This window comes from Acinonyx jubatus, chromosome E2 (assembly GCF_027475565.1).
Source record: "Acinonyx jubatus isolate Ajub_Pintada_27869175 chromosome E2, VMU_Ajub_asm_v1.0, whole genome shotgun sequence".
Lineage (NCBI taxonomy): Eukaryota > Metazoa > Chordata > Mammalia > Carnivora > Felidae > Acinonyx > Acinonyx jubatus.
In genome coordinates, this window is record NC_069396.1 from 35,159,322 (window position 1) to 35,184,692 (window position 25,371).

General features: G+C 42.9%; 1 protein-coding gene across 6 annotated transcripts in view; it reads left to right on the forward strand.

The window, feature by feature from the left end:
* Positions 1 to 25,371, forward strand: part of ABCC12 (ATP binding cassette subfamily C member 12) — a 93,792-nt gene that overhangs the window by 40,985 nt on the left and 27,436 nt on the right. For 5 of the 6 annotated variants that reach the window (XR_008293584.1, XM_027044470.2, XM_015084036.3 and 2 more), the window contains 6 exons: positions 623 to 730; positions 2,733 to 3,008; positions 7,163 to 7,234; positions 9,629 to 9,753; positions 21,640 to 21,712; positions 23,469 to 23,672. Coding sequence is in view for 5 of the 6 variants with exons in the window: in XM_027044470.2 (XP_026900271.1) it covers positions 623 to 730; positions 2,733 to 3,008; positions 7,163 to 7,234; positions 9,629 to 9,753; positions 21,640 to 21,712; positions 23,469 to 23,672 (858 nt within the window). In the remaining variant the exon portion in view is untranslated. The remainder of the gene's footprint in view (positions 1 to 622; positions 731 to 2,732; positions 3,009 to 7,162; positions 7,235 to 9,628; positions 9,754 to 21,639; positions 21,713 to 23,468; positions 23,673 to 25,371) is intronic. The other variant, XM_053210361.1, reaches the window with a different exon arrangement.

The following is a 25,371-nucleotide window of genomic DNA, read 5'->3' on the forward strand; positions in this document are numbered from 1 at the left end:
GAAGAGGGAAGATGGTTTTTGGGAACACCAGTTGAACAGAGATTTTTACACTTGTCCCAAGTGTGTGGGGAGGCAGGGTGTTAAGGCCAGACCTCGGGGGTGGGAGAGTCAGAGGTCACTCTCCAGTAGCTAGCATGGGCCAAGCAGGTCCTTCCAAGAAATTTCTTCCTTCGTTCCTGGGGCTAAATATGGTATGGAAAAGGAGGCTCTAGCTCTGAAGGGTCAGAGGACCCTGAAGCAACTGGGGAAAGAGGATAATTTAGGACAATCCATGGGTTTTGAGTGAAAAGTCTAGGCCAAGTAAGGACGTGGATGGAAAATTCTAGACATTCAGTTAGAGACCTTACTCAGACATTATCACGTTATATTCTCTGGACTTACAGAGGCAAGGGTGTAGATCTTCCACCGTTTTGATGAAATTCCAAAGCAAAATAGATTAAGATGTTGCTATCCCTACTTTGCTAGACCATGATTTGGGAGTCATGAAATGAAAAAAATGTTCGTCAGAATTCCAATTATGTCACCGTTTCTCATCTCAGCAATTATAATTTCCATGGATAGAATGGTTCAGAGCCAAGGCAACACCTCATCCTAAACCTTCTACCTCTCTTTTGTTCTTCAGGCATTTAGTGTGATTGCCATGTTTAATGTAATGAAGTTTTCAATTGCAATCTTGCCTTTCTCGGTCAAAGCAATGGCTGAAGCCAATGTCTCTCTGAGGAGAATGAAGGTATAACTAATGCTGGGTGAGTAGGGAAGAGAGATCTTGTTTTTGGGTGGGAAAATTCTCAGATATGGGAAAGCTGTGTCAACCCATTGGAGGGCTGGGTCATTGGTTTGGAGAACATTGGGATAAGGCCCTGCATTCAGAGTTGGATCAATAAATGTGCATTAAGGAGGGTACAAGCAAAACTTTATAAGGTGGTCTGCCCTTTGATTAAAAATGAAACAGAGTCTCCATGCATGGAGATGATGTTCCTGATCCCCTACTCTTTTTCCAAGTCATAAATCTTAAGTTGTTCCAGGAGTAGGGTTGAGTTTGCACTGAGCTATTGCCCTATGATGCGTGCGGTGATGGTAATGATGAAGAGGGTAGTGGGGCACCACATTTATGCACTCAGTTGCTTTATTCATTCATTCATTCATTCAGTCATTCAGTCATTCATCAGAGATGTACTGTGTGCTTCCTATATTTAAGGTATTGTAGGAAATGCAAATAAAAGGAAGAGAGAGCTTTTACTCTCAAGAGCCTCCAGTCTCGTGTAGGACCAGGTATCCCAGTCATTGCTATACACAGTAAGGATATGTAACATGCAAGAAGGCATAAAGTGGTTTTGAAGTTCAGGCAAGGGAAGGAAAAGGAGGAGGGTGTTGAAGAGAAGAGAACAGCATGTTTAGACATGTGTGAATTAATTGAATGATTTTATTCACTCAGGCCAGCATTCTGGAAGTCACCTTAGGCATCAGAGATGCTTGTATCCCTTACTATTCACATTCAACTAATCAAGGGCCCTTTTGAGACACTTCCTGCTCACTGTGTTTCCTCAATTTTAAGAGGCACTGTTTGTAAGATTGAGTCGTAAAGTGGTATTATCAAGTCATCACTTTCTGAACAAAACCCAAGAAAGAACACCATCATATTAGCTGTATATATTATGATATCAGATAACTTAGACTAGAGAAACAATGCTATTTCTTGACTCCTCAACTTCTTTGTCCCTGCTGCCATCACTGAATTATCACGGTGACTTATGAACCAATTTCCCTTTTCTGTTGTTGTTCTTCTTAAATCCTCATTGCACTCAGCCCCCAGAGAGCTGTTGAAATTTTGGTCTGACCACTGATATTCACCTGCTTGAAACCCTTGAGTCCTTGTTCCCTCCAGGACTGAACCTGAGCCTTCCATCAGCAGGTCCTCAGTTATGTCTCCACCTGATTTCCTATCCCCTTCCTACCTTGAGCTCTATGGTAATCCTGAATTGCTTGTTTCATGTCCTCACCCTAATAAACCATGCTGTTGAATGTTTCCTTGCCTTTGCTAATGCCATACCTTTTGTTATAAGGCTCTCATCTCCTCTTCCTTCCCTCATTTTTGCCTGTCAGCACCTGTACAGACTCAGCTCAGGCACCAATACATAGACCTCAGGATGGGGAGCCAAGTGTCCCTTCTTTGGCAGTTACAGTGTTTTGTTCTTGTCACGTTTCACTGAAATGATTGTGTATGTTCCCATCTTCCCCTAGGCTGTAATCTATTTAAGGACAAGAATCATGCCTTATTCATAATTTCATTTCTTATGTTTACCACAGAATTTGGCACAGGGTAGACACTTGGCAAATGTTTTGTTGAACTGAGCTGAGTGGGTACTAGGAAGAAGGCATGGCAGAGGCTAAGCATGTGACCTTGGTTTAATAAGCGTTAATGCCAGGCAATGAAGCCACCACCCAAAGACTAGAAAAAGCTGATTACCTTGGGCATGAGGAAAAAATGTAGCTGAGATCAGCATTCTCCAATGTGGGTGACCCACATAGACTTTGTGGATAAAGAGGCATCTGTCCTAGATAGCATGAGCTAGTACACTATTTCTGCTGCAGCTTCTCCTAGGGGAATATCTTCCCTAAATATCCTAAGTAGAATTGCCAAGATTATGGTTTTGGGTCATTAGAAGATATATTGGGATGATTCTTGTAAATGCATAATGTCTGCCCAGTTAATTTTGTCTCTTTAATCTTAGAAAATTCTCGTAGATAAAAACCCCCCATCTTACATCACCCAACCAGAAGACCCAGATACTGTCTTGCTTTTAGCAAATGCCACCTTGACATGGGATCAAGAAACCAGCAGAAAAAGTGATCCAAAGAAAGTGCAGAACCAGAAAAAGTGTTTTCTTAAGAAACAGAGGCTAGAGACATACAGTGTGAGATCATCAGCCCAGGAAGTTGCTGGCCCAGAGGAGCAAAGTGGTAGCCCTACATCGGTTCTGCACAATATAAGCTTTGTGGTGAGAAAGGTGGGTATGTGTTCTATAGGTATACCTTCTATCTTTCCTCCTTGTATCACACAACTATACTTTATCAAGACCTAACATGATTTGTTTGAGCTGGAGGTGGTGTGGGGATGTCTCTAGACTGTTTTCTTTCCCCAATTTTAAACTTAAAAAAATTTTTTTAATGTTTATTTATATTTGAGAGAGAGAGAGAGAGAGCAGGGGAGGGGCAGAGAGAGATGGAGACAGAATCTGAAGCAGGCTTCAGTCTCTGAGCTGTCAGCACATAGCCCAGTGCAGAGCTCAAATTCATAAGCTGTGAGATGACCTGAGCCAAAGTTGTATGCATAACCAACTGAGCCTCCCAGGCACCCCTCCCAATTTTAAAACTATGTACATGGGTAATGAAGACATTCTCTTCAAGCTGACAAAACATGGTAGTTGTAACAGTACTGATATTTAAACTCCAAAGGAGCCAGTTGCAATTTTGAATGGACAATCTATTTCAGGTGGCTAGGCTCAAATTGGCTATCTTTTGTAAATCTTTTTGGATTTGTTCTTAATTTCACATTGGAGTACTATGATAGATAATAACTGACAATTATGAATACTTATTATTTACCAGGTACACAACTAACTCATTTAACCACCCCAATAAGTACCTAAGAGATAGGTACTATATCTATTCCCACTTTATGATTGAGAAAACTGACACAAAGGGAGGTTAAATAAATCACCCAAGATCATACTGCTAGCAAGTGGCAGAAGACAGCTTCACATTCAGGGCACCTGGCCCCAGAGCCTGTGCTCTTAAGCACCATGCTTGTTAAAAGCAAGTAAGATCAACAAGCAACCCAGCAAAGGAAGCCAGACAGAGCCTGTTGGCTTCTCCCCTCAGGAATGGGGAATAGAGTCTTTAGACAAAGCTCTACATTTAGGGAATGTTTGGCTTCTCTTGCATGTGATTCTCTTGCACTGGGAACTCAGCAGCAGTGCTCCTGGGATGGCAGTGTTTGCCGATTTTGCTGCTGAGGGCTCAGCATTAATTCTATGCCTAGTATTTTAATTTCCCATCTTGTTGACTCACCCTTTCTGGTGTGGAAGGAGAGGTTCCTACTATGGAAGGAGAGGTTCCTACTTATTATGCAACGCTAAGCTCAATAGCTGGTGTAGAGTAGTATTCAGTTGGCTGGGTGTAATTGATCTAGGTTCTCTGTTAAGTCCTACTGGGTGCAGCCCACTTTGCTTTCTCATGCCCTTCCCCCTGCTTATGATGTGCAGCACCTGGATTGTTCCAACCAGGCCTTTGGAATTGCTCCAGAGTGGCTTCAGTGAACTACTCTTGTGTTTTAAAGAAGCTGCCTTTTAGCCCCCTAGTGACCTTCCTTCTCATTATGTCAATGACTCTTGCTTGGGCTTGTGCATCAAGGACATGGTCAATGTTTTCTGAAACAAGTTGAAGACAGTGGGAACAACACAGTGTTGTGTGGATTAAGGTTATGCCTCCAGAACCTGATGTACCTGGGGTCCAGTCCCAGCCACTTGCCAGCTGTGTGACCTTGAGTATATTGCCTAACCTCTTGGAGCCTCTCTTCCTTTATGGGCTCAATGGATATTTTAAAAATAGCATGACTTCACAAGGTCGGTGTGAGGACTGAAAGAGATACTATACAAAAATGCTAAGCCCATAGTAAGTCTCAACTTATGTTAGCTATTGTCGCCTTTTTCCTCTCACAGCCAAAAATCCAGCTTAAGTGTTGCCCTTAAATATTCTAAATTCAGAGCACCCATGTTTTTTCCAAATTTAGTTCTAGGATTCCATTGGACTATAGTCTCCTTGAGGTCAGGGTGTGTATCTGTCTTGTTCACAGGTTGTGACCTTATACCAAGGCAAGTGCCTGGCATGCATTAGGCACCCAAAGGTGTTTTCTGAATGGACAGATGAATAATCAGAAACCCAGGGGCTGCAAGTCTCATGGGTTTTCTCCTGAAGACAAGGTTGAATCTAGAAGGCTAGAGACCTGGCCCCAGGTGGTGGATAGAATTCAAAAGAGAGTCAAATGCCTAGAATCTGGATCCAGACCCATGATCTCTTTGTCCCAAACTCTTTGTAATGCACCAATTCCTTAAAGACCTTTTAGTGGAATTAAAATGGATCAGCTTTGGGACACTTGGGTGGCTCAGTCAGCTGAGCATCCAACTTTGGCTCAGGTCATGATCTTGCGGTTTGTGAGTTCAAGGCCCAAGCCCCACATCGGGCTTGCTGCTGTCAGCGCAAAGCCCACTTGGGATCCTCTGTCACCCTCTCTCTGCCCTTTCTTTGCTTGTGCTCTCCCAAAGATAAATATATATGGATCAGCTTCACTTATCTGCAGCATCAATGATAATGTGGACTGCATAAGGCAGGGATCACATCTGTCTTGATCACTACTTTATCCTCAGTGCCTAGCATGATGCCTGCTGTTCCATAAAGTCTTGTCAAAGAAATTCATGATGACAGGAAGCTATCTTCATGTGCTGAAGGTGGCAGACAGGCGATGGGAAAGGAGCTGTATCTGGCTCCATCATGGGCATCTTTGCTCTAAGAGATCACGGAGAGCAGGTCTTAATGAGAATGCTCTTAGTTGTTCCATCTGCAGCACTGCAGTATTTGCTTGAACACAAGAGTGGTCACATGTCCGCCAAAAGTCTCCACATGGATTCTTGCTCTGCCTGCCCTGGTTTCCCTCCAGAGATCTACATGGTTTACTACTTCACCTCCTTCAGGTCTACTAAAATGTCACCTGTAGCAAATACTGTCAGTGACCCACCTGTGTGTCCTAGCCACCTTCCAACTGCCAAATCTGTATCTATGCCAGAGAGCCCTCCCCATCATCCAAAAAGCACCAGGACATTGACAGCCAGGGGAGCAGCTCTCAAACACTGTTGACTATACTTTACTCCCTCAGCCGTTGGAGTGGGAGGGATAGAACCACTCTAAGTTTCCCAGAATTTGTTAGCAGGATTGAACTTCATTTGCCTCCCATGGGAGCTAAAATAATTGTACACCCTTGATGGGTCACCTTCCCCCTCCCCTGACACCTCGCAAACGAACTACCTTCATTCAAATCTTTGATTCAGGGTCTGTTTCTGGGAGAACTCAAGCTAAGGCATTTACCTTTCTAGTAACGTTCCCCCCATCCTCATCTCCTCCCTACCTCCCCCCTACTTTATGAGTTTCCATGGCAGGTACCTGACATACTCCATATTTTACTTACTTATTTGGTTGACTACTGGTCCCCTCAACTAAAACATAAGCTTCATGAGGGCAGACCGAAATGGTTGTCTCTCATATTCATTACTCTGTTGTGCTGTTGCTACTGTCCAGAACAGCACCTGGCACTTACAATGATTTGTGGCAGAATTAATAAATCTGCAGCTGTAGAATAATCCATGAACCCAAAGTGTTGGAATAGAATAACTGCTTAGCAATTTCAGGTTATGCTTCAGTGTGGTGGAAGGATACTTTAAATTATTTTTTAATGTTTATTTTTGAGAGAGAGACAGAGACAGAGACAGAGAGACAGAGAGTAGGCTGGGGGAGGAGCAGAGAGAGAAAGGGAGACACAGAATCCAAAGTAGGCTCCAGGCTCTAAGCTGTCAGCACAGAGCCCGACTCAGGGCTCGAACTCACAAACCACAAGATCATGACCTTAGCTGAAGTTGGATGCTCAACCGACTGAGCCACCCAGGGGCCCTAAGTGGAGGATACTTTAAAAATTACTTTTGAGAAGCACTCAACTCTCTGTACTTCAAAGGCTACCTATGTCCCTCTGGGTTGTGCAGCCTTTAAGTTCTATTAGATTTGCTTTCCTGGAGTGTAAGCATGGGACAATACTCCTGTAAAGTCCTGTGTGTCCCAGACCAGCACAAGGCTGTTTTGCGTCAGTGCTTGTATGTGATTTCTAGAAGTCCTCTGGGCACTCTGCTGTGCTGTGCCAAGGAAAACACTTAATTAAGATGTAGGTTCCTGTATTGTCCAGGCTGTATATTGGGTTTGGGGTGTGAGACTGTAACTGCCACCTTTTAGAGCCAGCAGTGGCCCTTTGGCCAGCAGAGTTTGGAGGCAACACTTTCATACCAAGACCCTCTAAAAACTGGGGAAATGACTGTGTCTTTTTTTTCTGTTTCTCTGATAGGGGAAGATCTTGGGAATATGTGGGAATGTTGGAAGTGGAAAGAGCTCCCTCATTGCAGCTCTCCTAGGACAGGTAAACTGTGAAGACAGATCATTGACATGACACTGAAATGTCAGGCTCCCTACCTGCCGTGTTTGGGATCCTCTGAGAACAGTGGACCCAGTGGCTGGGCTCAGCTGCACTGGACACTGTGAAGACAGTTGATAGTGATTTTCAGGGGGTTAATGTTCTCAGTGGCTCCATGCCTCTTGTCCATGTATGGCTGAGCTTTTCACACACTCTTGGGTTTGTCTCCTAAGGACATGTGTTAAACACTGACTGCTTCCTTGCCTAGAACACCACCTTTGTCAAAGGAAGAGGAAAGTCATTAAATCCATGTTTTTTCCCATGACTTGGGCCATCCTGATTAGAAAGGCCAGTAAGTCAACTTGGTAGGGAAGGACCAAGAAACCTAAGACTCACCATGACTCTAGATCTGTTTTTCCCTTTGTCCATCTCCATATCCCCAGTGTCTGCCCACAGCAGCAGCTCAGTCAAGCCTTCTTTGATGGAGTGGCTGAATGCATGCATCAACTAACACAGCAATGTGCCCTCAACTTCTCTGCAGACCTCATGGTAGGCACAGGGAGGAGCCCAGGGGTCTTGTCCTTTGTCTGCTACTTCTAGCTGTGTGACCCCAGCAAAATGCCAGGCCAATTATTGTATTCACAAGGCTCTAAATTGATATAGTTTCTCATCCCAAATGAATGAATATTAAGTCCTCTTTCTTCCCACCCTGCTGTTCCTAGAGAGAAGCTTGGGTGCCTGTAGTTGGGAGAGGAGGAACCTCCGAAGAAATGAGGACACCAGGCTCAGAAGAACCTGCTAGAATAGGGTGACTTCTTTTGGCCTCAGCTGACTCATTTCTAGAAAGAGTGACAACTCCTTCCCTGTCCGAAGGAGGAGGTTGGGGGATTGGGGCAGAATCCCATGAGCTCCTAAGGTTACTTATGCCCTGGGATTCTGTTGTGTGTGCCTGTCATAAATAACCCTAGAGTCAGCAGGTGTGTTACAGGTGACCCATCCCAATTGTCTATTGAATAACATGAGGCTCTCCACAGAATCCCATAAAAGATGAGCCAACTTCTGCTCAGATATCTCCAGCAATGGAGAACTAATTATTTCACAGCCAGTTCCCTCTTTGGAGAGTTTTGATATATGGAAGTGGAGTTTGCCTCCTTTTAACTTCTACCCTTTTTTCTGCTCCTTTGGAATCTCTCAGAGAAAAGAGAATCTATCTCCCATGTAACAGTGGTGAGATTAGATGCCTCACCATAGTCACTGGGATAGGGGGTGGCAGGGTGGCTGATGAGTGGACTCTAGACTGCCTATGTTCAACACCTGCCTCAGCCTCATGCTCATTATTTAATCTTGGGTAAGTAACTGAGCCTCTCTGAACCTCAGTTTCCTTGTCCATAAAATGGGGCTTAGGAGGGTTGTGGTGAGGATTAAATAAGATAATGTATATAATAGTTATAGGATAATTCCCAGGGCCAATCATGGTGACCAGCATTTTGTATGCACTTAACCCAGTGCCTGGCATAGCCCCTATTTATTTTGCCTATTATTACTACCATTATTGTCATTATCTTTTTCTCTTCTCCAAGTCTAATGTTCTCTGTCTCTTGGGACATTCCTGAGGTGAAATTGTGTCCCATCCCTTGACCTTGGCTATCTTCCTTTCCTGTCCACAACACACAGCTGCTGCTGCATCAGCCCTGAGCACCACGGCATCTCTTGCATATGTCCTCTCCTGACAGCTTTGAACATGGCTTCACCACCAGCTGTCAGATGCCCACAGTGTGGTATCATCTTAAGCGCACTTATGTACTTGGGGTCACAAACTAGAGCACATGCAAGTTTTTAATTGGATTGTTCAATGTGCTACATGAAATTGGATTTCCACTCCTCTTGAAGAATGAGAAATTCTGGCTGCACCAGGCCTGCATCCTTGGCACCAGGCCCTGCACCAAATATGCAGACTGAATCGAGGCTGCTTCCTTGAGACAGAACACATCAGGACCACCATCCATAGCCATGTAGGCTATGCCCTGCCCCTGGGGCCTGGCTGAGGGGGGTGGGATGTAGCCAGTGCACCTGCAAAAGGAAGCCTTTGTGATGTTGAGTCCTCTCAGAGGCATCTTGTTCTGGCTGCACCAAGGTGCCATGTGGCCTCTCCAGCCTACAGCAGGACTCACCACTGCCTCTTCTGTGACATTCCTCCCTGGCCCCTTGTAGGTTTTTGACTTTGAGACCATCATTCTACACATCTGGTCTTTGCAGTATGTGGACAAGACATCTTGTTGACCCTCTTGCGCCATCATAATTAATGTTCATAGAATAAGTGGGTGGCAAGTGTGCAGTGGGTCCCTGAAGAGAAGTCTGTGAGGATTGGCTTCTGAAGGCATTCTGGTCTTGTTACTCCAGATGCAGTTACAGCAAGGGATCGTGGCACTCAATGGGACTGTGGCCTATGTTTCCCAGCAAGCATGGATCTTTCATGGAAATGTGAGAGAAAACATACTATTTGGAGAAAAGTATGATCACCAAAGGTAATATTAACTTTGAAAGCATGAGGCCCTTCAGTATTTGATTCCTTCTGCTACAGATGCCTATGCCATTGGTAATGATTGCTAAGTGGGTTCCTTTAATGAATTCTGATTAAACATTCATCACAGCCAAGTGGGTGTTGGTTTTTCTCTTCCTAACCCAAGAGTTCAGGAGAGGCGTCTTCTGCAGACCTGTGATTACACTCTAAGAAATGGATGGAATCGGCACTTCATTCCCAGCACACAGTAGCATATGTTCTGAGGTTCTCTGTGAGAGTGCATATGTTGTCTGACTGGAGAAAGATATATCTGGCAATTTGCTTTAGGCCAAGTAACAAAAACTGCTCAAAATTGTGAGCAGCAAGTACACAATTAATCAGCTCTGAAATTATTAATTGACATCAGTCAACCACAAGAATATATTTCTGTTAATGTCCTCAAAATTATCTAATGGAATAAAAACAAAGTTCATGTCATAATTTTTGTATACACTTTGTGCCATTATCTTTAAGCTCTGGAAAATAATAGCTTTCTATGGTTCTCTTCTGGGTTTGGTATGCTGCTGTGTACATTCTCTCTCTAATGAGAATTCTATAAACACCCATTTAGGGAGATCCTGGCATCATATCCCCATTTTACAGATGAAGAAGCTGAAGCTTAGAAGGAGAGTTGACCTGCCCAAGGTCAAGGCTATTGAATGGCAGTGATTGAGTCCTGAATGCCAGGGCAACATCATTTATTCTCACTGGTGTTTCCTGACATCTGGGTCCCCCTGAAACCTCCCTAAGCTCCATGATGCTGAAGTAAAGACCAGTGGAGTTGGCTTTCAAAATCTGGCTGTCAGCTTTCCAGTCATGGTCTGGACTTTCATATCTTATTTTTTGAATGCACAAGCTGTCCTTGCTGACTGACATTGGCCAGCATGTGTGAGTTCCCAGCAAGAAGTCTATTACTTCCTGTCATCTTCCCTGGCCATGGCATCCTGCTGCCAGGAGGCTCAAGAGTGGCAGGAAGTTCTGATCAGTGCAGGAGTCCTTGGCACCAGTTGCACTGCTCTGCTCAGCATTTCCTGGCCTGACTTTACCTGTGCCTCTTCCCTGCCCCACCTGGAATTGCTTTTCTTTCTTCAGTAGCAGGCTAGTAGGAGGTATTCCTATCCTTATCACTTAGAATCTCAGGGCAAATATTTACAAAATACCTGCAATATGCAGGACCATGAAGGATTATGGGGGACAGAAGGGTGTCTCAGATGCGTCATTGCCCCTCAGATGTTCAAGTCCGGGAAGGGGCTATAAGAGATGTATAGAAATAACAGTGCACCAAGAAGGAATGTGCCAAGTGGCAGGAGGCTGTGCTGGATTGTTCAGTGACAGCAGAAATCATGAGAGGGAAGAGAGGGTAGTGCTTGAATTGGGCCTGGTAGGGTGGATTAAGCATCCTTTGTATGTGGCATCTCTAGCAGAGGCTTTGCTCCTAGGGCAAACATAGTGGCTCTCAGGCCCCAGGAAGGAAGGAAGGTGAAGGGAAGCTTAAGAAGGGGGGTGGGGGTGTCAAAAGGATGAAGATGTGCTGAGCACTCTGAATCTCATAGTTAAAGATTGGCAAAGGTAATAATATTAATAGTAACCATCAATGATGGAGAATTTGTTATGCACCAGAAATTGTGTTAATGGATTTACATATGTGTTCTTGTTTCCTTCTTACAACACAATCAGAATTATTAGCACAATTTTATAGAGTGGAGAGTGAAGATCAGGGAGGTACAGTCACTTCTCCAAGGTTATCCAGCTGGATTCAAATGCAGATTGTTCTGGGGGTGCTTGGGTGGCTCAGTCTGTTAAGTGTTGGACTTTGGCTCAGGTAATGATCTCATGGCTTGTGAGTTCGAGCTCTGCATCGGGCTCTGTGCTGACAGCTCAGAGCCTGAAGCCCACTTTGGATTCTGTGTCTCCCTCTCTCTCTGCCCCTCCCCCTGCTTACTTTCTGTCTCTCTCTCTCTCCTTCAAAAATAAATAAAACATTAAACAAACAAACAAAAAACCCACCAAATGCAGATTGTTCTGATTTTAAAGCCCCTGGTTTTTCAAAAAAAATTTTTTTGAGTATAGTTGACACACAATGTTACATTCATTTCAGGTGTACAATATAGTGATTCAACTTCTCTGTATGTTATGCTATGCTCACCTGAGGTGTAGCTACCATCAGATACCATGTAGCTCTATTACAATATCATTGAGTAGATACCCTGTGCTTTACCTTTCATCCCCATGACTTATTTATTCTGTAACTGGAAGGCTGTATCTCCCACTCTCCCTTCAGCCATTTTGCCCATTCCCTCCCCCTCCAGCAACCATTAATTTGTTCTCTGTATTTATGTGTCAGATTCTGCTTTTTGTTTGTTTATTCAGTTGTTTTATTTATTTATTTATTTATTTATTTATTGTCTTTGTCTATTCATGCACCAACACCAGTCTTTCTTTCTTTCTTTCTTTCTTTCTTTCCTTCTTTCTTTCTTTCTTCTTTCTTTTTAAATATAAATTATTGTCAAATTGGCTAACATACAGTGTGTAAAGTGTGCTCTTGGTTTTTGGGGTAGATTCCCGTGGTTCATCGCTTACATACAACACCCAGTGCTCATCCCAACAAGTGCCCTCCTCAAAGCTGATCACTCATTTTCCCCTCTCCCCTACCGTCCCCCCCCATTCCACCCTCAGTGTGTTCTCTGTTCTAGGAGTCTCTTATGGTTTGCCTCCCTCCCTCTCTGTTTGTAACTATTTTTCCCCCTTCCCTTCCCACATGGTCTTCTGTTAAGTTTCTCAAGATCCACATATGAGTGAAAACATGATATCTGTCTTTCTCTGATTGACTTATTTCACTCAGCATAATACTTTCCAGTTCCATCCACACTGTTGCAAGTGGCACGATTTCATTCTTTCTCATTGCCAAGAACTATTCTATTGTATATATAAACCACATCTTCTGTATCCATTCGTCACCTAATGAGCATTTAGGCTTTTTCCATAAATTGGCTATTGAAGGTGCTGATATAAACATTGGGGTACATGTGCTCCCATAAATCAGCACTCCTGTATTCCTTGTAGTATCTACTTGTAATTAGTATCTACTTGTAATTCCTAGCAGTGCTATTGCTGGGTCATAGGGTAGTTCTATTTTTTTTGTTTTTCTGGTTTTTTTTTGTTTTTTTTTCAATATATGAAGTTTATTGTCAAATTGGTTTCCATACAACACCCAGTGCTCATCCCAAATTGTGCCCTCCTCAATACCCATCCCCCACCCTCCCCTCATCCCACCCCCCATCAACCCTCAGTTTGTTCTCAGTTTTTAAGAGTCTCTTATGCTTTGGCTGTCTTCCACTCTAACCTCTTTTTCTTTCCTTCCCCTCCCCCATGGGTTTCTGTTAAGTTTCTTAGGATCCACATAAGATGAAACCATATGGTATCTGTCTTTCTCTGTATGGCTTATTTCACTTAGCATCACACTCTCCAGTTCCATCCCAGAACTAGACCCACAAACATATGGCCAACTAATCTTTGACAAAGCAGGAAAGAACATCCAATGGAAAAAAGACAGTCTCTTTAACAAATGGCGCTGGGAGAACTGGACAGCAACATGCAGAAGATTGAAACTAGACCACTTTCTCACACCATTCACAAAAATAAACTCAAAATGGATAAAGGACCTGAATGTGAGACAGGAAACCATCAAAACCCTAGAGCAGAAAGCAGGAAAAGACCTCTCTGACCTCAGCCATAGCAATTTCTTACTTGACACATCCCCAAAGGCAAAGGAATTAAAATAAAAAATGAATTACTGGGACCTTATGAAGATAAAAAGCTTCTGCACAGCAAGGGAAACAACCAACAAAACTAAAAGGCAACCAACAGATGGGAAAAGATATTTGCAAATGACATATCAGACAAAGGGCTACTATCCAAAATCTATAAAGAGCTCACCAAACTCCACACCCGAAAAACAAATAACCCAGTGAAGAAATGGGCAGAAAACATGAATAGACACTTCTCTGAAGATGACATCCGGATGGCCAACAGGCACATGAAAAGATGCTCAACGTCGCTCCTCATCAGGGAAATACAAATCAAAACCACACTCAGATATCACCTCACGCCAGTCAGAGTGGCCAAAATGAACAAATCAGGAGAATATAGATGCTGGCGAGGATGTGGCGAAACGGGAACCATCTTGCACTGTTGGTAGGAATGCAAACTGGTGCAGCCACTCTGGAAAACAGTGTGGAGGTTCCTCAAAAAATTAAAAATAGACCTACCCTATGACCCAGCAATAGCACTGCTAGGAATTTCCCCAAGGGATACAGGAGTACTGATGCATAGGGGTACTTGTACCCCAATGTTCATAGCAGCACTCTCAACAATAGCCAAATTATGGAAAGAGCCTAAATGTCCATCAACTGATGAATGGACAAAGAAATTGTGGTTTATATACACAATGGAGTACTACATGGCAATGAGAAAGAATGAAATATGGCCCTTTGTAGCAACATGGATGGAACTGGAGAGTGTGATGCTAAGTGAAATAAGCCATACAGAGAAAGACAGATACCATATGGTTTCACTCTTATGTGGATCCTGAGAAACTTAACAGAAACCCATGGGGGAGGGGAAGGAAAAAGAAAAGAGGTTAAAGTGGAAGAAAGCCAAAGCATAAGAGACTCTTAAAAACTGAGAACAAACTGAGGGTTGATGGGGGGTGAGAGGGAAGGGAGGGTGGGTGATGGGTATTGAGGAGGGCACCTTTTGGGATGAGCACTGGGTGTTGTATGGAAACCAATTTGACAATAAACTTCATATATTGAAAAAAAAGGAACTAGAAGCAGAACAATAAAGAAATCCCAAAGCCAGAATAAGAAGTGAAATCACAGAGATCAGAGTGGAAATAAATAATACAGAATAAAAAAAACCCAGTAGAGCAAATCAATGAAACTAAGAGTTGGTTTTGTGAAAAAATAAACAAAATTGGTAAACCCCTAACCAGACTTCTCAAAAAGAAAAGAGAGAGGACCCAAACAGATAAAATCACGAATGAAAATGGATTTATCACAACCAATCCCTCAGAAATATAAGCAATTTTCATATAATACTATGAAAAATTATATGCTAACAAACTGGACAACCTGGAAGAAATCGACAAATTCGTAGACACCTACACACTTAAAACTCAAATGGGAAGAAATAGAAAATTTGAACAGACCCATAAGTAGTGAAGAAATTGAATCAGTTATCAAAAATCTCCCAACAAATAAGAGTCCTGGGCCAGATGGCTTCCCTGGGGAATTCTACCAGACATTTAAAGCAGAATTAATACCTATTCTTCTCTAGCTGTTCCAAAAAAAATAGAAATGGAAGGAAAACTTCTGGACTCATTCTATGAAGCCAGCATTACCTTGAATCCCAAACCAGACAGAGAGCCCACAAAAAAGGAGAATTACAGGCCAATATCACTGATGAACATGGATGCAAAAATTCTCAACAAGATACTAGCAAATCGAATTCAACAGTGTATTAAAAGAATTATTCACTATGATCAAGTGGGATTCATTCCTGGGCTGCAGGGCTGTTCAATATTCACAAATCAATCAATGTGATACATCACATTAATAAAAGAAAGGATAAGATCCATATGATCTTGTCAATAGATGCAGAAAAAGTATTTGACATAACAGATGAACATAAGGGAAGGGAAACAAAAATAATATAAAAACAAGGAGGAGGACAAAACAGAAGAGACTCATAAATATGGAGAACAAAACAAGGGTTACTGGAGGGGTTGTGGGAGGGGGTATGTGCTAAATGGGTAAGGGGCACTAAGGAATCTACTCCTGAAATCATTGTTGCACTATATGCTAACTAATTTGGATGTAAATTAAAAAAATTAAATTAAAAAAAAGCATTTGACAAAACACAGCATCCTTTCTTAATAAAAACCTTAAAGAAAGTTGGGATAGAAAGAACATACTTAAACATCATAAAAGCCATATATGAAAAGCTCACAGCTAATACAATCCTCAATGGGGAAAAACTGAGAGCTTCTCTCCTGAGATCAGGAACATGACAGGGATGTCCACTCTCAGCACTGTTGTTTAACATAGTGTTGGAAGTCCTAGTATCAGCAATCAGACAACAGAATGAAATAAAAGGCGTCAGAATTGGCAAAGAAGTCACTTTTCGCAGACGACATGATACTCTACATGGAAAATCCGAAAGACTCCACCAAAAGACTGCTATAACTGATACATTAATTCATCAAAGTCACAGGGTACAAAATCAATGTACATAAATCGGTTGCAGTTTTATACACCAGTAATGAAGCAACAGAAAGAGAAATAAAGAAACTGCACCATTTACAATTGCACCAAGAACCATAAAATACCTAGGAATAAACCTAATCATTTGTGTTTTTTTTTTAATTGCACATGTGAGTGAAATCATATGGTGTTTGTCTTTCTCAGTCTGACTTATTTAATTTAGTATAATACCCTCTAGGTCCATCCATGTTGTTGCAAATGGCATGATGTCATCCTTTTTAAAGACTGTGTAATATTTCATCACACACACACACACACACACACCCATCACACCCATCACATCTTCCTTTTCCATTCATCTATCAATGGATACGTAGGTTGCTTTGATATTTTGGCTACTTTGAATAATGATGCAATAAAAATAGGTGTGCATATATCTTTCAAATTAGTGTCCTTGTTTTCTATGGGTAAATACCCAGTAGTGGAATCCCTGGATCACATGGTAATTCTATCTTTAATGTTTGAGAGGCCTCCACATTATTTTTCACAGTGACTGTACCAACTTACATTCCGAACAACAGTGTATGAGGGTTCCTTTTTCTTCACATCCTTTCCAACACTTGTTACTTCTTGCCTTTTTGATTTTAGCCATTCTGACAGGTTTAAGGTGATATCTCAGTGGTTTTGATTTGCCTGATGAATAATGATGTTGAGCATCTTTTCATGTGTCTTTTGGTCATCTGTATGTCTTTTCTGGAAAAATGTCTACTCAGGTCCTTTGCCTCTTTTTTTAAATCAGATTGGTCTTTTTGGTGTTGAGTTGTAGAAGTTCTTTCATATATTTTGGATATCAATGCCTTATTGGATATATCATTTGCAAGTACTTTCTCCCATTCAGAAGACTGCATTTTTTGTTTTGTTGATGGTTTCCTTTACTGTGCAAAAGCCTTTTATTTTGATGGAGTCCCAATAATTTATTTTTTCTTTTGTTTCCCTTGCCTTAGGAGACATACCTAGAAAAATATTGCTACAGCCAATGTCAGAGAAATTATGGCCTGTGTTCTTTCCTAGGATTTTTATGGTTTCAGGTCTCAGGTTTAGGTCTTTAATCCTTTTGGAGTTTATTTTTGTGTATGGTGTTATAAAGTCCAGTTTCATTCTTTTACATGTTGCTGTCCAGTTTATTAAGCACCATTTATTGAAGAGACAGTCTTTTACCTGTTGAATATTCTTGTCTCCTTTGTCATTGATTAATGACCATGTAAGCAAGTGTTTATTTCTGGGCTCTCTATTTTCTTCCTTTGATCTATCTATGTGTCTACTGTTATGCCAATACCATACTGTTTTGATTACTACAGCTTTGTATTATATCTTAAAATCTGGAATTGTGTTACCTCCAGCTTTTTTTTTTTTTTCTTTCTCAAGGTTGCTTTGGCTACTTGGGGTCTTTTGTGGTCCCATATAAATTTTAGTATTATTTGCTCTAGTTCTGTGAAAAATGCTATTGGTATTTTGATAGGGATTGCATTGAATCTCTAGATTGGTTTGGATAGTGTGGACATTTTAAATTCTTCCAATCCATGAGCACAGTGTATATTTCCATTTATTTGTGTCATCTTCAATTTCTTTCATCAGAATTTTATAATTTTCAGAGTACAGAACTTTCATTTCCTTGGTTAAGTTTATTCTTAGGTAGTTTATTATTTTTTCATACAATTGTAAATGGAATTATTTTCTTAATTTCTCTTTCTGCTACTTCATTATTAGCTTATAGAAATGCTACTGATTTCTGGGTATTAATTTTGTATCCTGTAAATTTATGGAATTCATTTGTTACTTGTAGTTTTTGGTGGGGTCTTTAGGATTTTCTATGTATAGTTTCTTTTTTAAATATAAAATTTATTGTCAGACTGGTTTCCATACAACACCCAGTGCTCATCCCAACAGGTGCCCTCCTCAATACCCATCACCCACCCTCCCTTCCCTCCCAGCCCCCATCAACCCTCAGATTGTTCTCAGTTTTTAAGAGTCTCTTATGGTTTGTCTCCCTCCCTCTCTAACTTTTTTGTTTCCTTCCCCTCCCCCATGGTCTCCTGTTAAGTTTCTCAGGTATAGTTTCATGTCATCTGCAAATAGTGACAGTTTAACTTCTTTGCCAATATGAATGCCTCTTATTTCTTTTCCTTGTTTGATTGCTATGGCTAGAACTTCCAGTACCATGTAAAATAAAAGTGGCAAAAGTAAATATCCTGGTCTTGTTCCTGATCTTAGAGCAAAAGCTCTCAGTTTTTCATCATTGAGTATGATATTTGGTGTGACTTTTTCATATATGGCCTTTATTATGTTGATATATATTTCCTCTAAACCCACTTTTTTTGGGAGTTTTTATCTGAAGGATGCTGGATTTTGTCAAATGCTTTTTCTGCATCTATTGAGATGATCATATGATTTTCAGCTTTCATTTTGTTGAGGTGGTGTATTATGTTGATTGATTTGCAAATAATGAACCATTCTTGTGTCCCCAGAATAAAACCCACTTGATTGTGGTGAATGATCATTTTAATGTATTGATAAATGGGGTTTGCTAATATTTTGAGGATTTTTGCGTCTATGTTCATCAGGGATATTGGCCTTTCTTCCTTCTCTTTCTTTCTTTCTTTCTCTCTTTCTTTCTCCTTCCTTCCTTCCTTCCTTCCTTCCTTCCTTCCTTCCTTCCTTCCCCCCTCTTTCCCCCTCTTTCTTCCTCCATACCTCCCTCCTTCCTTCCCTCCCTCTTTTTTGTGTTCTTTGTATGGTCTTGGTATCAGGGTAATGCTAGCTTCATAGAATGTATTTGGAAGCTTTCCTTTATCTTCTATTTTTTGGAATAATTTGAGGAGAATAGGTATCAACTCTTCCTTAAATATTTGGTAGAGTTCACTTGTGAATCCGTGTGGCCCTGGACTTTAATTTTTGGTAGTTTTTAAAAAATATATTATTACTGATTTAATTTTGTTACTAGTAATTGGTCTGTCAAAAATTTCTATTTCTCCCTGATTTGGGTTTGGAAGATTGTGTAATTAATTCTAGGAATTTATCCATTTCTTCTAGGTTGCCCAATTTGTTGTCATATAATTTTTTGTAGTATTCTCTTAGAATCTTTTGTATTTCTGTGGTGTCCATTGTTACTTCTCGTCTTTCATTTCTGATTTTAATTATTTGGGTCATTTCTTTTTCTTGATGAGAGTTTATCAATTTTGTTTATCTCTTCAAAGAATCAGCTTTTTGTTTCATTGATATTTTCTCCTGATTATTTTAGTCTTTACATCATTTATTTCTCCTCTGAGCTTTATTATTTTCTTCCTTCTACTCATCTTGGGCTTTGTTCTTCTTTTTCTAATTCCTTTAAGTATAAGTTTAGATCATTTGAGTTTTTTATTGTTTTTTAGGAAGGCCTGTATCACTATATACTTCTCTGTTAGAACTACTTTTGCTGTGTCCCAAGGATTTTGAACCATTGTGTTTTCATTTTCATTTGTCTCCATGGCTTTTTTGATTTCTTCTTTGATTGCTTCATTAACCCATTGATTGTTAAGTATCATGTTGTTTAGACTCCATGGGTTTGTGTTTTTCCAGAATTTTTTCTTGTGATTGGTAGTTTTATACCTGCTGTAATCAGAAAAGATGTGTGCTATGATTTCAGTCTTCTAAAATTTATTGAGGCTTGTTTTGTGGCCTAATATGTGATCTATTCTGGAGAATGTTCATGTGCACTCGAAAAGAATGTGTATTCTGTTGTTTTTGGATAGAATGTTCTTTATATATCTCTGAGGGTCATCTGGTTTAATGTGTCATTCAAAGACACTGTTTTCTTACCCATTTTCAGCCTGAATGGTCTATCCACTGATGTACATGGGATGTTAAAGTCTTCTACTATTATTGTATTACCATCAATTTGTCTCTTTATATTCATTAATATTTGCTTTATGTATTTAGGTGCTCCAATGTTGGATACATAGATATTTACAATTGTTATATCCTCTAGTTAGATTGATCCCTTTATCATTATGTAATACTTTGCCATTATAATACTGACATAATTTATCATTATGTAATACTTTGTCTCTTACTACAGTATTTGCTTTAAAGTCTATTTTGTCTAATGTAAATATTGCTACCTTGCCAAAGCCCCTGATCTTAACCACCATATATACCACTCCTAAAGGTAGCACGTGGGCATGATGCTCAGGGCTATGCCCAGCTTCTGCTCCAGGGTATTGAGTGCTGCCAGGGGCCAGTGTGCCAGCTGAAGGGTAACTATTCATGATCTGCCTGCTCACTCTCTTGCTGGTAACCTTTATTGGGAAGGTGTGTCTTGCAAAGTCTGAGTTGTAAGACTTTCCCATTGTCATGCATTGAGAAAGAGGATCCCAATGATGGTGATGATGGTAATGATATCAATTAACCATTAAATCAATTAGTCAACTAATTAACCTTTGTGGAGGCAGCAGGCCTTTCAAGTGGTACAGAAACCTAGGGTCCAGTGGCTGGAACTGGCTGCTCCTTGGATAGGGCATGAGTTTGAGCTCCAGGGAATTCAGAGCAGGAACCAGTTCCTGAAGAAGCTATGTGGTGTACTCTGGTTCCCTGGGAGAGATTCTATCTAGAGTGGGGGCAGTCTGAGTGGGAATGAGGTACAGAGAAAACCCAGGGAGAAGGGTGTGAAATTTTCTCATAGCTTGGGATCTGGACATCTCTGAGTTCCTGCCTACTAACTTATTGACTTTCCTGGATCCCTTGCTCTCAGTCCCCCAAGGAGAGGGACTGGGGTCATGCCCAGTAAGTCATGGGATCCTCAGCATGATGGGGGATCCTGTCCTTTGCAGGATGAGTGGCTGATCTGAGCATCGTGGCTACTGAGAGTTGGTTAGGGTCTTGCCCATTAGAGTCCCTACAGGCTGGCCCAGGGCTAGAAAGTGCACAATGCTGAAGGATATTCCAAAGGGCTGGGAGGTCTAAGGAACTGAGATCTTATTCCTGCTTGGCCTCTCTGCTCCTCAAGCAGCATTCTCTGTGCCCAGTGTCCAAAAGTGTCTCAGGTGGAGAAAGGTTGCTTTCTCCAACCTTGTAGGAGTTACTGGTGGATAGAGGACCATCCTGGCGCAGATGTCAGAGTCATCATTAGTAATCACCCCAACATCCTACTATTATACCCTCCACTAACACACATCTCTTCCATTCATGGTCTTGTATCCTTTGGGAAGCCTCCCACAGTGACCTTAGCCCACACTTGTCACTCTCTCCTCTGACTCCCAAGAGCAGTGCTAGCAGTTGGTGCCCCCAGTTTTTTTTTTCAGAGGTTCCATGTGCATTGATGTCATCTTCCCCTCAAGGCAGGAAGCCTGTGAGGGGAGGGGCCATCCCTGACTCAACTCCACATAAGGAGTGTGGGGGATGCCTATGAGTCAAGGGGAAACTGTCCTTGGACATCAAAGATGAAGCAACTGGCCACCTCCCTGCCTTACCCCATTGACACCAGCAATGCCTTTCCAGGCAACCCAGGGAAGAAATTGTGTCTTTTGTTATCACACTGACATTTCTGTCCACAGGTATCAGCACGCAGTTCGTGTCTGTGCCCTCCAGAAGGACCTGAGCAACCTTCCTTATGGAGACCTGACTGAGGTGAGCAGAGCTGGGAGCTCAGCTCCACTGCAGTGGCATGGCAGCATGGCTGCCCAGGTCGAAAGGGGGAGGCTAACAGGCCCCAGTTCCATCCACATTTAGATGCCCTGGAGGACAGAAAGGTCCCAAGAAATGTGGGACCAGCCAGGTTATACCATCCTGAATTCTCCATCTTGTTTTATTCTTAGGGGATTATTACAATGGATGTGGTACCATTGTATGTGGGACCATACAGGTACCACTGTATGTGGTACCATTGTATGTGGGACCATACAGGATGTGGTCCACCTGTGTTGGGTTCAGCATTGTCACTCCTGGGGCCATTCCCAGTCTGCCTATTATCTTAGAAAATGTTTCTGTTGGAAGCTGCTTCCTTATCTCATGCGCTGGCTCTGTCCTCCAAAGACAGAGGTCCAGGGGTGATGCATTGTGGCTGGAGTCTCAAGGGCCCCTCCAAACATTACTCCCAGCTGCTTGTCCCAAGAGCTGCCTGGGTCCTCGGTGGAGTCTGCCAACTCGGGTGACTTGGGCGGGGGGAAGTCACTGTGCCATCTTCCTGTCTCCCGACCCCAGTGTGTCCTCTGCTTAGTCTTCACACTTTGCCAACCACCTAAAGGATACCAGAGAGCTAAAGCATCTTGAAGAAAGACCAGTTTGGAACACACTGCATTTCTCTGCTGGTGCCCTTAATGTGCCTGTGTCAAGGAAATGGTCACCACAGCCATCCTGGCCTGGCATTCAGGACCTCTCTTGCTGCAGTCCTGGCCCACCTTCCCAGGGTTTGCTTCTACTCATCCCTCCCTGCCCACCTAAGTGTGCACTTGCTTTCCAGCTTCCAGACCTCTGTTTTTGCTATTGTTACCACCCTTTGAGTTCTAACCCCAAATCCACTCCCTGGAGGGGGAGACTTCCCTTTCTTGAATCTTGTGGACTGATGTAATTTGCCCCAGAATACTTGGCTTATGCTTCCCAGTTGGCATTTGTTAAATCCTGCTTTGCACCTTTATTATGTGTATAACTGACCAGGCCTCCACTTTCTGCTAATATGTGAGCTCACAGTAGATGGGAGACTTTTTTGGTCCAGCTTCATGTGTCTTTCCCCAGTGCTCAACCCAATGCCTGGCTGAACATAATGGGGGTTCACTTTGGGGTCAGTTGGACAGAATAACCTATAGTAGGCTATCTACCTTTTCATCTCTTCTACAAATACTCAATGAGTGCCTGCTCTGGGTCAGGTGTGGTGCCAGGCCTTACAGATATAGTGATGAACAAGGTAGACATGCCTTCTGTCTTCGTAGAGCTTAGAAGTCCTAGTGGGGGTTGGGAGTTGATCCACAAGCAAGCAAATAGAGAACCCCCTTTTCCATCTGCTCCCAACCTCTTCTCCCTTCTGTTCACCTGTCCACTCTCCCAGATCTTTCTGCTCAACAGTTCCCTTTGGTGTTAGTGGTCAAGACATAGCCCCTCCCTATGGTATATGCACCGGAATGGGGCTGTTGTAAGGTAGGTCCCCCCCACTCAACATTGGAACGAGTTTTTCCCCTAGTTGCCACTGTCCACCAGGCTTTCTGCAGAAGCAAATCTTCTACTTCCCAAGGCATATGATGCAGTCCAGGGTCCTTATAAGGGGTGGATGAGCTGGGACATAGTAATGATCAGAAGAGTCTTGAGAAGCTTCAAGAAGTTCTTGCTCCCTGAGGACTGCAGGGTGGGGTTGGAGCCTAGAGATGGGCAGTAGTATTGCTCCTGTCTACAGATTGGGGAGCGGGGCCTCAACCTCTCTGGGGGACAGAGGCAGAGGATCAGTCTGGCCCGTGCTGTCTACTCGAACCACGAAATCTACTTGCTGGATGACCCCCTGTCAGCAGTGGATGCCCACGTGGGGAAGTATGTCTTTGAGGAGTGCATCAAGAAGACACTCAGCGGGAAGACCATCGTTCTGGTGACCCACCAGCTGCAGGTGACTGGGACTGGCAGGATCCATGAGGCCCTAGGATGGGTGTGGCACCTAATGCTCACAGAGTCTTCTCTTCTGCCTAAACCTGCCTCTCCCATCCGAGGTTGTCTTCACCTGGACAGGGTCAGGGAGGGAGCAAGATGTGTAGGTTACACTCATGATTATCCCAAGCCATCCCATCTTTCATATAGCCCTGCCCGATCCTCTCTGTGCATGGCTCCTATTGGTCCTAACTTTGGATTCAGTGGGGCTGAGCCCTTTCTTTACTAGAAGGTAGATTCTCCAGGAGCAGTGGACTCCTATATATGGGGTGGACATAGGGCACCTCTTCCAGTTCTGGACTACTGATGGTAGGGAGATGGAAAGCCAGGTGGAAACAATTCAGACTCATCCTTCCTCCAGCAAGGGCTGGGTGGGCTGGAGGCCAGGAGGTCCTGGGAATGGGATAGGGGGCCCAGATGTCCCTGGTATCACTAACCAGGGGGAAAGGCTGGAGACTTTCAGGCTAAGGCAAGACTCTTCTCCTTGCTCAGAGCCACTCTCTCAGGCTTAGGAACATGCATCTTGCTGAGGGGTTACTGAGCTTGCCTTGAATGGCTTGGCAGGTTGGGGAAAGTTCTCACAATGTCAACCTCATCGAGGGTTATGAATGCCTTGATGAATCAAAGGAATCCAAAACTCCCCTCCACTCTGAGACAAACCAGATTTCCCCATGCCTCTTCCTCTCCACAGTGAGACCCTAGAGGTGTGTGGTATGTTCGTGTATATCTGTGTGTATATACATGTGTACATCTCCTGCTGGAGGAGAGATCCCACAGGAGTGACCTGCATTGAGAGGACTGTTGGAGCAGAAATCCTGCCCTTTCCTCTCCTACCACCTATGGGGAAAATGTTCAACAGGGGCCTGGTCTGGGGGTAAGAAGCAGACCTCATGGCCTTTGCATGGGTAAGTCAACCTAGGGAAGGGGGAGGCAAATGAGGTTTCCATGGCTACAGGATGTTCTGGCCAAATTTTCTAAGATCTTCTATCAGTGTCTAGAAGGGCCAGCTTGAGAAGAGGGAAATTTTTTAAAGACCTAGGAAAACTGTTTCTTCCCATTGCTGTAGCTCTGCTTCCAGCCTCTTTGCTGAGGATTGGAGTTCTCAGAATAAACTCCAAGCATCTGAATTTTGGGTTCCCTCTGAGTGGGCTCGATCACCTCTGGGAAGCATCCAGTGGAGCTGGTACAGACAAGTTCCTCAGCTGGCCAGTCATCAGAGTGGAGGAGAAGGTTGGATTTCTTCTGGACACCCATGAGGCCAGTGGAAATGGGGTCTCGCCCAAACAGGGTGCTAAATGTTGTTACCACAGCTCTGCACCGTGAAGGTCCAATTCTTGGAGACCACCTGTAGTGGGGAGGGCTGTCTTCTTGAGGGGTTCTGGGTATCTGGAGGGGGACTTGTGGCCCCTGACAAATGTGGGCCATGGCTGTCCTTGTAGGAGTTCTGACTGGAGAGTCATCACATCAGACTGTTGGAGTCTTTGAACCTTGATGACTAATAGCATGACCCCAGGCAAGAAATATCTTTTCCCCAGGCCTAAGTCTCCTCAAAGAGTCTACCTTTCTCCAAGGTCATTGTCCCTCACTTTTTGAGTGTTGAAAAATGCAAGCATCCACAAGATGGCACTGGAGTCTCAGTCCAGCTGTCCATTGTTAGGGAA